The sequence below is a fragment of the Ceratotherium simum genome, chromosome 3 (genome assembly GCF_057802395.1).
Source record: "Ceratotherium simum simum isolate JZ-2026a chromosome 3, ASM5780239v1, whole genome shotgun sequence".
In the NCBI taxonomy this organism is placed as follows: domain Eukaryota; kingdom Metazoa; phylum Chordata; class Mammalia; order Perissodactyla; family Rhinocerotidae; genus Ceratotherium; species Ceratotherium simum.
Genome location: NC_141902.1, coordinates 34,621,699 through 34,633,468, shown reverse-complemented (window position 1 = coordinate 34,633,468; position 11,770 = coordinate 34,621,699). Strand labels below are relative to the sequence as shown.

Below are 11,770 nucleotides of genomic sequence, written 5' to 3'. Positions count from 1 at the left end.
GAATGTTTTTGCTAGTATCAGATCTGCTGTGGAATTGGTATTGTATGTCCATGAATTCTTCCTTTCTCAGCACGTGTTCCTCACTAGAAGAAAATGCTGTTACCTTTAAGCTTTGTCAAATTTACATTAAAATACTTGTATGAGGACTGTGACGTTATGTTAAAAAAAAAAAGGTGTTAAGTCACAAAATGCGGTAATAAATATTTCATTTTTGATTTTTTGTTAGGCTTTTGTGTTTTTAATAGTTTTAAGGCAAGATTGCACAATGCCCACTGTGCATAGTGTTAAACGTAGGTGATGGTTTTCCCCCCAGGAGTTGAGTATATTTGAAACTTAACTTACCAACAATTTTTAAGGTAACCATCTGTAGCCTTTCAGTGTATATTTGGCCTATAAATTCTACCAGCAGAAAACATCTAAAGGTATGAAATTGTGTGTGTGTGTTATGAGCTAGGTTGAAAGATCACCTTCAGCACGCCCAACCTCCTTTTTAGATGCATGATGTTAAAAAAAATACTTTAAGGTAAAGATTTTCGTGTTCAGCGTCTGCCAGAATAAAGGGCTTTTTCAGGGTTAATTTTACATCATAAGAAATAACTAACGTCTGTGCTCAAGATAATTCATCTGCCTGTGTTTTTTCTCTGTCTTACTTACTAAAATACTGTTGAATATGTAAATTAAGATTTACATATAGATGTTCCTAGATGAGTAAACAACTTCTATGGAGTTTGAAATCCTGAGTTGAAAAGATTACTTAATCATTAATATTTAATATGAATTATATTATGATGTCTTTTTATTTCAGACACTTCCATGTGTAGGCACGCTAGTGTGACAATTTGGTGACTAAATTTAAATTTTTTTCAAAACAACAACAAAACAGGCAATATAATGACATTTTCAAAATTTCACGCAACATTGCTGGAAATCCGTGTCATTAGCTTACTGATACTGCACAATGACTGCAAAAGTGTGCAAAGTGAAAAAAAGTGTGCGATATTTGCATGCCCCTTCAAATTTTCAAATAAATGTACTATCCTGGAATTTTGTAATAACTAAATTTTGAATCCTATGTTTAGAACGGATAATATCATAAACTTTAGCTGGTTGTATGAGATCAACTTGATAGAGAAATAGTTCATTATCTTTGCAAACTTGGAAGAAATGCATAGTTGTATCTTATTTGGGGTCCTTCCATCTTTCCATTACAGGCAGCATTAATAGAAGTTATATATAAATGAACAAGGAAATAAACTTCCATTGGTTTGAATTATAAGTAGCTAGGTAGAATTTTTATAAATATGTTTATCCATTTAGTTAATGTGTTGCTTTTTAAACACAGAAATAGCACTTCTCACACAAAGTAACTGTTCATGGAGAAATTCTGTGCCCCTTGGAAAAGAGAGAGCTTCCCTCTCATTTGTGTTATCCCATTCCACATGGAGTTTTTTTTGCAAAATTTAAATATTTGTATGTTTTTAGTTTAGGTAAACTTTGACTACTTCTTCAATTATAAATTAACTCTCACGTCAGCTGAAAAAATTTTTTGGCAAAGATTTTCTTCTTTTCCTCTCAGTAAAATAAATGCTCAAGAGTTTACTTGGTGATTGGCTCATGTTTAGGAAGTGTTTAATGAAATTGCTATTTAATTTCATCATAGTTTAGATCCCAGAGCTCTTTACCCTTGGTTTTAATGAGTAAAATCATCTCAGGCTTAGTTTTTTCAACAACCCCACGTCCTATCATGTTAACCTTAACCCTCTGAAATATTTGGAGATGAATAATAATTGTAATAATATTTGTTTACATTTCCTTGCCCCCCCACCCCAATATGCTAAGACAGAGAGGTGGGTGTTAGAGCTGTCCAATTTTTATAATGCTTTTTTTATACCACCTCGGAAAGCACTTGCTCCTATCTCGGGTTTACTATTTAGTATAAAGAGTTCCGATTTGGGTATATTTAAGAAAGACTCAGCTGTCAAAAGCAAAGAAACTGGGAATGGTGTTTTGACAACCATATAGTGTTAAAGGAAATACTGTAGTCTGAATAAAATTGCTTATGTTCTCCAAAACAAGAGTAATATAAAAACACTTTTTATTTATATGGAAAAGCAAAAGCAGAAATAAATTCCAAAGGTTTCCCTTTCTTTAAGAAATTCTGAGAGAACTGCAGTCGCCATCTGTTAAGGGTTGGGAATTGAGCAAGAAGCCACATTTTAAAGGAAAAAGAGAGAAAAGACCAGGAAAGTCTGTATCTTCCATCCACCCCTTCTTCCTCCCACCCCCCAGGTCAGCACCCCTTCGGGTCAGCGCCCCCCCTCTCCCCAGCTCACCCTAGTCAGATTTGCAGAAAAGAGTCCATCAGGATCCTCCTGGCCTCCTCGCCCCCTGCCGCCCCCGTAGGCCTGTTAACCCGGAGCAGATTTGGGAAGGGAAATGTGGCTAATATCTCTAGCAGCTGTCAGAGGAGGGACCTTCCTTCAAAGGGACTGGACAGGGATCCTCCACAAGTTCCCCATTAGTCTTGCAGGCCAGCAATTTGATAAGGAGCCTGGACCTCCGCTGCAAGTTGCCCCTGTGTTAGAAGGGCCGGTGTCTGGGTGTCTGGATGTCCCGAGTGGTCCTTGCTTCGCAGCCGCCGCCTCCCGCCGCCCAGCGAGCAGGGCTGGTGCGGACGTGCGTCCGGGGAGCCTGGGAGGAGGCAGGGCAGGGCAGGCAGGGCCGGGGGGCCTGCAGGCTCCCCTCCTCCGCGCCCGCTGCCTCCGCCCTCACCTGGCCTGCGCTTTGTGCGCGTGTGTTAGAAGTAGACAGACGTGCTTCAAATTGACGGGGGTGGGACGGGGGGCACCTAACAGTTGCGGTCATCAACCAGGGGTGTCGCGCGCGGTCGTCGAGCTCCCTCCGTCGGGCCGGGGCTGGGAGGAAGCTGCGGCGCAGGGGAAATGCGGGTCTGATGGGGGAGGTCGGTCAGATTGTGACGAGAATGGAGACCGTCGGGGCACTGTTTGAAGGGAGGTTTTAATATTAATAGTTTCGGTGTAGAGACAGAAGGGAGATTGCGTCTACGGCTCCTCGGGGCAGACTCTGGGTGACAGCGATGATGGATGATCCAGCAGAGCCCAACAGCTCCTCCCCTCCAGCCCCAACAGTGTCAGAGCTACTTTAGTTGAAGCTTTAGAAATAAAATAAACAAACAGCATCATCACCCCCCCCCGTTACTCTTTCATACACCTCCACCCCCGCCCCCCGCTTTCCGACATCGATTTATGGATCATTATGAATCAATTACTGCTCTCAATACTTTCCCATTGGCTTAAATAAAACAGTCAAAAGATGAAAACGTGGGGTTCGGTGGGGATTTTTTTTTCCCCCTGACAGGAACAATCGCAAAATCCATTATCTCATAATCAGAGGCACTGGGTTAGGAGGTGAAGAGAAAGGAAGGGGTCGCCCGGTAAATAACTTGGGGAGAGGGGAAATGTGTGTGTGTGTTGGGGGGGGGGTCGCCCAGCTGCTGCCTTTGTTCAGATGGGTTTGCTGTGTTTGTTGTTTGGGGTTTTTTTGAACGGGGGGGACCCGCTTGAGAATGAGATGCCTACAGGTTTTGTAACCTAATCATTTAACTCCTTGGGAGAAACCTCTTTGAATGTGCGTCTCGGCAAACATCAGATGTTGTTGGTAGTGAGGTCACACATGGGAGAAGGTGTGGAGGAATGGGTCCGTCTGGAGGGCGGATTTTCACTTTGTTGTGCGAGGGTTTGCTGCTGGGAAGGGGGATTCTCCCTCCCGCACGCCCTCCTCTCTCCCCGCGGTTGGCTGTTTTTGTCGTTGGAACTGGCTGGGAGCTGGGACTGGCCACCCCCAGTCGCCCCCACCCCCACCTCGGCCGCCCGAGGCTTTTCTTCCCTCTGCTGCCCCTTCCGCGGCGGTGTCGAGGTTCTCTAGGTGTTTCTATGACTACATTGTGTGTGTGGGAGGGTCAGATGTGGGGGTTGCCCGCGAGAGGGCCGTTCCTGGGCGATCATTTATCAATGTCACCCACATAATGATTCTCTCTGCAGCCTCCTATTGATGAGGATAATTACATTAGCTCAGAGTGACTGATCAATGAAAAACCACCACACAAAAACTTCTTTACTCCTCTATAATACTAAAAACCGATACAGAAATAACATAGAAAGCCTGATTTTCTTTCCCTTCCCTGTCCACCAATGGATTCTGCCCCCCTCCCCCCAAAAAGGATCGGGGAGTAAAGTGAGAAAATAGACCCAGGTTTGTTTCGTTTAAAGGAGGATGCAATTTTGCCTGTGAATGCATTTTCTCTAAATGTGTTGGCTTCATTCCTCCTTTGGTAAAGAATATCAACGGATTTGCTAATGTGAGTTGCTTTTAGACTGGTCTGTGGTTTTCCGTTCTTTTTATTTCTTTCCTCCCCTTTGGGCGGTTTTTTTATTTTTTTTCCTGCTTCAAAAAAAAAGGAATTCTTTTATAAATAACTGGAAAAGGAAATTACTCTAGGTCCTCTTTTTTTTTTTTTTTAAGCGTTTGCCTAAGTCGGGTTATCTTTTGTCTTTATCACTTCATAAAGTAGCGCAATTAAAGATGTGATGTTGCGTGGGTATAAAGGGTAGATCCATAATACTGCGACATAATACACTATATTCTCGCCTGAAAGTTTGCAGCTAAATTACGATTTCGCTTTTTCTAGACTTAAAAATCAATATTTTCTCAATTAAAGAGAATTTTAATGCTTTACTTGTGAGGTGTTAAAAGCGCTGTAAATTTTATTGTAATGCTTCTTGGCTTCGGAGTAGATACAGGAGGAGACCGGTTGATTCTCCGTGGTCTCTTTCCTCTCAAACAACCTAGCCCAGGAACATCCAGTGTGTCAGATCAAATCCCAGCAACAAAGGTAAGGAGGATTCCGAGAGGGACGGGGCAAAGGGTGGGGAACCCGCCAGGGGAGCCCTCCAGCCCAGACGCCATTGTCTTGTATATTTTCACCTCTCTGTGTCCCGCCTCCTGAAAGTGACAGAAGTGTCCATTTTACTCTGATCTTTCTCGAAGAGGAGCAGTTCGACTCCCATCTGCTCTGTGATGGTCAGAAAAGAAGCTGCATTTGGGGAGCACTCTAAACTCTTCCCAATGTACCCCCTTTTCTCTTTCCTCTCCTTATTTCCCCAAAATTTAACTCGGAACTGGTTCTTTTACAAATTGTGCCATATTTTATATGTGTTCTGGTCTCTATGTCAGAACTCATTCCCCGCCCTCAAGAGCCCTCACTGTTTACAGATGTTTTCTCCTTCCACACGTCCCACCTAGTAAAAGTTCCCGCAGAGAATTAACTGCGGTGTGTTAATAGCCCAAGTCTGCTACTGCTCTCCTCTGCAAAGCTGAAATCTGGTAAGGTGGAGAGTGGCATTGAACTAACGTTGGAGAGCTGCTCCAGGCCCGCAGAAGCCCAAAGTCTTGAGAATTCCAGGCCCACGGACTTGGTGGGAAGCAAGGTAGTCAAACTTCCAGAATGTAAGGCAGAGAGGAAGGTAAGAAAATGAGCCTAGAATGGAACTTAATAAGAGAAGAATAGGGTGTGGCAGAAAAATGAGCCTTTGGGACCTCTTTGTAATTGAAAAAGAAATAATAATGAAGGGAAATGGAATATCTAAGGCTTGCTATTAAATTTTTTTTCAGCTCCACGTCTGTTTAAAAACAAGTCCTCAGAGATGCCGGGAAGGGCCTGAGTTTCCAAATGGAACTACTCACAAAGTTCCTTTGCAGTTCTGTCTTCAGTTAATTTGCTGGGAATGAGAAGACCAGGGAGAGGGCTCTGTGTGTGGTGTACCAAGGGCTTACGTAACAGGATGATGGGAAGGGGCACCTAGATATAATGAGGCTGCTGTTTTAAGCTGAATAGAGAAGGGGGGAATAGAGAAAAAGCCACACAACACCCCAATGCACTTTAAAATAATTCTCACCTACCTGCCTTTCTTCTTCACTTTAACTGCACACCCTCTCAGATAATATAAGTGGGGGAAATTTCTAGTTCCTCATCTTTTGTCTGTAGACCCACCAGATTGATCCCCTTTCCCTTAGATTCCTGACATGTAAGCCTAGACCGTGGCCTTTTTATCAAGTGAGTGGGGCTTTGTTAATGTATTAGTACTTTTCTGCTTTCAGTCGAAGTTTCTCGCTTTGGAGGAAGGAGTGGTTCAAGAAAGGAGGGGGAGGGGAGCAAAACACAAAGACTTTATCTAGTTCTCACCGAGCAGGTTTCAAAATAGGAACTTAATGGGGGGAGAAAAAAAGAATGAAAAAAAATAAAGAGGGGGTGAGAATTGTTTATCACGACAGGTTTACTTGTCTGGAAGAGAGGTGATTCTTTGTTTTTCCCTTTGAGGATTCTGTTTTCTTCGTATTGAAACATTTTCAAATTTTAATCCTTTAGCAGACAAAAACCTCAATATAAATATGACATGGGCCATTGGCAAAAAAACGAACTTAAACTCGGTGCTAAGAGAGGAGGGGGTGTGGGGAGGAGAGAGAGCCCTTTCTGATTAATAACTAGCAGGGTAATGTTGAGGGCTTTTTCTGCCCGATTGCCTTTTTGAATTAGAGCCGATTTCTTCACACTTCAATAGTGCCTGTCTCCTTTAAAATGACTGGCAGATTTGTTTCTCTTTTTTCTCTCCCTGAGACTTAATGATGTAAATTTTCTAATTAGTTAAATCATATTGCTTAAAGGCCTAATATTTACCATGTAAGAAATGATCATCCTGATTTGGACCTCTTGAAATATTCCGAGAAATAACATTTGGCTTTTAGGTTGGGAGAGGAGAGAGGAGGAAGCTCTATTACGGGAAGCAGTTTAGAGGAGAGAAGCCAGGGACCCCGGCAACATGTTAAATTAATAGTTGAAGTTGAGCTGGGCTCACACCCCAAGTCCGCTTTTATTTTTCAATCAGCGAAGATTTAATTGGCAGCCCTCAGGCCGGGCGATCTGATATTTTCTCATTAGTTTCCCATCACTAATCTTGAGTTGTTAGATTGGCTTTAAAGGTTGTCAACATTTGACCAATTTTATTTAAGGAGAAAAAAAATCATGCATTATGGCTCCGGGATGTGAGATCTGCAAATAAATCCTGCTTGGATCAGCGGAACTAACAGGCGAAAAAAATGTTGACTATTCATCGTCGTATTTAATAAGTTGCCTTAATGTATATTTCAAGGCTAGGGAGAGGGATTATACAAGTGCTGCGTAGATGCAGATAAAAAGAGGTTGATGGGGAGGGGCGTGCACTATAAGTGGAGTGGGTGGGTAAAGTGAGACGTAGGTACATTTCGAACAGAGGGTAAATAACCCAAGTGGAATAGCTGTTGAGGGTTTAGGAGCTACAATCCCTCCTCCCCTTCCTTTTGCAGCTGCGTGAAACTGCAAAGCCTGTCTTGCAGCTCTGAGGCGCTCGGCAGTCTGGTCCAGAGATAACATCAGAGCGCCCCCTGCTGGCCTGCGGAGTAGAACGCTGCGGGTCAGCCCCCTGCGAAGCAAATCCTGTTTTTCTGCGCCCCCCGCCCCCCTTCACTAACTGCTTCCACCACCCCCACCTCTGTTCTGCAGCAAAACCCCGCGGCAGGGGAATAGCTTGTCAAGACTGAACATTTAAATGAATAAATGATAAAAATAATAATAAAATACGAAGGAACCCCCACCTTCGCTTGGCCTTCGGGGAATAAACTATCAAATGACTAGGAAAGGGACACATGTTCTTTTTCTAAATCTCTTTATTCTCTGGGTTTTTGCTGTGGTTTGTTTCTGCCGAACCGCAGATTCTGAGTCCAAGGAAATGTTTTTAATAGATGCTGTAGAAGTTTTTTAAAAATGGATATCTGATGAGGAAAGAGGCCAATACAAAACAATATCTTGCAGCCTCACAAAATTAAACTCCCGGGGAACTCGCACTGTTTCAAAGTCCCAAGGAATTGCTTTCGGAATTCAGACAGTTGCCTGTTTTGAACGACCCTTTCCTCCCCCACAAATACTGGCCCCTGTCCGATTTTTTTTCCCCAAAAATAGAGAACGTATTTAAAAGTTGTCACCGTACCTACCTACCTACACACACACACAGACAGACACGCACACACTAGTCTTTTCTCCTCGTGTGCCTGTTCTTTCTTTCCTCGTGCGTCTCAGTTTTGCTGGAAACGGAAAGGGTGGCTGAAGTGCACCAAAATAAACCGCCAATGTCTTTGACACTTGATCTTATACTGTTGCTTTACGTCAAATACAAGGTGAGGGACTGGTACGATGTGAGAGTGTTTGGGTTATTTTTCAACTGTTTCCGTGCAAAGAGGCGTTTTCTCGGCTTCCCGATGAATCTGCATGGGATTTATGAGCGCTCTAGGGCGAGGGCGCACAGGTAACGAGAGCCGGGGCAATCTCGGGCTGGCAGACGCACCGACACCACCGCCAGCCTCGACTCCTGGGAAAGGCGCTGGCAAAGCAGCCCTGACTCGGAAAAGTCTTCTGCCCACTGCTAGACCCCACATAAAGAGTGTAAATCTGCCATGCGGAACGACTTTAGTTTGTGGGGAGTCTGGGGGTTTGCTTTTTAACCTCTAGGATTGCGGGATTTTGTGAAAACAGCTCTCAGACGTGAGGCGCGGGGGAAGGAAGACCGGGCAGGGAGCACGGCGGGGGAAGGGTACATCTCTTGTTCATGTCTTGCCAGAGCACCAGGACCTGCTGGTTTAAAAATCCGTTCTCTTCCCTCGCTTCTCCCCAGAACCCCCCGTGTCATGACTTCTCCAACTCCCCTCTTTGGGGCCGCTCCGGGACCTGGACGGGGACCCAGGGACTTCAGGGAAGGAGAGCTCCTAGGGCAAGGCAGAGGCAGCCCGAGTCTTTGAGCCAGTGGAGTGATGCCTCAGTCGGGTTGTGTTTGAAGAATTGCTGGGGCTATTGTGACAGCTAAGGTAAAGTTAAATATTTATACTCCTAGTTGTTCTCATTATTTTTTTTTGTCTGTTTTGAAGAAGTTTAGTGCGTTCAAATTTACTTTAAACATAAATCCTGGTCTAGGGGAAGCAGAATCTGCTGCCTGCCACTAGAGTTGACTTTTTGAAAGGACTTCATTAAGCTCACAAGTGGAATGGAAGTTATCTGCAAACAATATTGGTTCATTTAAATGTATACGTATATATGTGAATATAACACATATTTTATATATCTACCTATAAAAAAGAAAAGGAAGCAAGTGTCCCCCCTTGCAGTTGAATCCAAATAAAAATATTTCCAGTAAGAGACTCTCATAGATGAAGAAAATATGAAAATCTCATTGTATTTGTCTCAGTTGGACTTAATGAAATTTGGAGACGTTGACAGTCTGGTCAATGTTCTAAGTAAATTAATGCAAGGGTCTTTAGGAAGTGACCAAAAACACCTCTTGCCATTAATCTTATAGCACTTGAAGATTATGATTAAAAGAATGGGATCACAAAGCATTATCATCTCAAATAGCTGTTAACTGTCTCCACCTCTTTATTATGGCAACAAAATAAACTCACCACCAGGAATGGTGTTTCTTCCTTTTTTATCTTTGTTTTTGTTTTGCTTTAAGGACAAAGAAAGGAAAACAGAAGCAAAGAAAACCATCTCAAAAGTCTTGGATTTGCTGCTGTTAAAAGGCTGCTGTTCATTTCTGATTTCCTCATCTTTTGCTACAAAGGAAAAAGTAACCAAATGATGTGTCTACATTTGATGAGAAGAAAACACTAACAACAGTGAAGGTGCATTTGTTTTATTTTCTTTTTCTCCGGGAAAAAACATTTTTAATATCCATCAATTTAGCGAGTTGAAAGCTGTGGAGATGTAAAAGATGTTTGCTTGTCCAGATCTATTCGCCGACTTTCATCACTTGAATTTTGTAGGCTTTTCTGTCAAATAGAAATTATGAAAAAGAGAATTAGATACTTGCCAAGGAACAACAATATTATACACTTTCAAGTAAATTCCACCTAATCCTGTATTTGAGTTCTGAGGGGTGTGTGTGTGTGTACTATTTTCCCCTAATAAACCTCAAAGCCCTCATTAGACATAGAGAAAGAGGGGTGAGAACTGTATTACTGGGCATTCTGACAAAAATGGAAGCAGCGGCTCTCGGCTCCTAGAGCCCTAGGAAAGGACACCCCCAAAATATTCAAAAGCCGTTGTGTTTTCCTTTAGAGCCCCGAGTTGCAGCAGACCTTTCAGAGAAATACACAGTAATTAACATTTAAAAAAGCAAAATGCTGAAACGAAAGGCAGTGGCTAACAAAAAAAAAAAAAACCAAACCATGCTAAAAATTATTCTCCAAGCCCTGCAAATTTCCAGATGCCACAGAAAATCAATGCAAACGCGCCCTCCTCCCAACTGTGCAGATAGCTCTCCTGCCGGGTGATGTTTCCAGTTGAAAGTGGAGTTGGAGATCCCACCTCCGCTGGAGCAATGGGAGATGTTACCCTGAGGCTACCAGGAGGGGAGGTAGGGTGTCGCACCCCCCCTCTCCACCTAGCCTGCACTTCCCACCTGTTCCCTCCTCCCCTCGCTGGGGCACAGGAGAGGCGAGAAGCCGGGCGGATTCCTCCCCGAGTCCCCAAGGGGGATCGCGAGCTGAGGCTCCTACCAAACCTAGGAGGAAACCCCAGGAGGCCCCCAGAGGCCGAAGATCTGGCCAGAGGGACGCAGGTTCCCGGGTCCCGGACACGCGCAACTGCCTACTCAGTCCTGGGGCCAGGCTGCCGTTCCTGGTGGCCAAAGGCTCATAGACCCCGTTGGTCCCGGAGCGAGTGTGAAATGCAGTGGAGAGGGACGGTCTGCCCCCGCACTAGGGTGTGTGTGTCTGTGTGTGTGAAACACGTGCCCTGGGAGCGGGCCTCTGGCCGCAGACGTCAGCTGGGGAAGTTCACCCCCGCGGCTTCCCGGGCCCTGAACCCACACCTTCCGCTGTCCCCCACCCTCTGCCTCAGCGACCCCCACCATCCCCAAATCCTGGGCCACGCCTGCACAGGTGTGATGCCTTTAACTGGAAAGGACCTGAGAAAAGATTCACCGGAGGAAAGACGGTGGGCGGAGGATGGAAAGACTGGGAAGAAAGATAGAAAGATGGTACTTCCAGAGCGCAGGCATCCCCATCTTCGAGTAATCGTCATCACACTCAATCTTTTCACCCTGACCTACAGTATCCAAAAAGCAGAGATTGATTCGAGGGAAAACCGAGTCTACGAGAACGTCGGGGTTTGACACCGGCTCTTGAGACCTGCGCAGGCTTTGCTTAGATTCAAAAGTATGATTTTAATTTTCTTAATGAAGGCGCGCTCTAGAGCTCAGCTGGTAATGGCTGTGCTGAGTTTAATAGACTTCTGTCCAACAGAAAAAGACGGATAACTATCGGTTATAAGTAATCTGCTCTAATGCAATTATTTTCCCAGGTTCGAATGTCTTTGTGCGGAGAGGGCAGGAGTGAATTAGGCCCCCGGGGACCGCGGACGTGGGGCAGGGAGACGGCCTGAAATACGAGCCCAACCTGTTTTGTGAGATGCGCTTGGGGGTCGGGGTCGAAGGCTTCAAAGCTCTTGGTCTGCACGTGTGAAAATCTCTCTGTCTCTCTCCTTCTGTCCTCCTGCCTCTCCCTCCCTCTCCTCTCTCCTTTGCTCCCTCCCTCCTCCTCTCTCCATTTCTCCTTCTTTTCTCTCTAGCTCCCTCTTCCCCTTTCTCCTCATCTCTCCCAGAGTTAA

At 44.5% G+C, this 11,770-nt stretch overlaps 2 protein-coding genes across 6 annotated transcripts in view; one reads left to right on the top strand and one right to left on the bottom strand.

Annotated features, from left to right (window-relative positions):
- The window catches only part of MEIS2 (Meis homeobox 2), a 203,210-nt gene extending 202,995 nt beyond the window's left edge, over positions 1-215 (top strand). For all 5 annotated transcript variants that reach the window (XM_014780555.2, XM_004421389.3, XM_004421388.3 and 2 more), the window contains one exon: positions 1-215. This exon is cut by the window's left edge and continues 1,206 nt beyond it. The gene's annotated coding sequence lies outside the window, so the exon portion shown is untranslated.
- Positions 216-9,786: 9,571 nt separating this feature from the next.
- The window catches only part of CDIN1 (CDAN1 interacting nuclease 1), a 280,885-nt gene continuing 278,901 nt past the window's right edge, over positions 9,787-11,770 (bottom strand). The window contains exon 11 of the mRNA XM_087424798.1: positions 9,787-9,930. Within this exon, the coding sequence (XP_087280924.1) occupies positions 9,891-9,930 (40 nt within the window). The 3' untranslated portion in view covers positions 9,787-9,890. The remainder of the gene's footprint in view (positions 9,931-11,770) is intronic.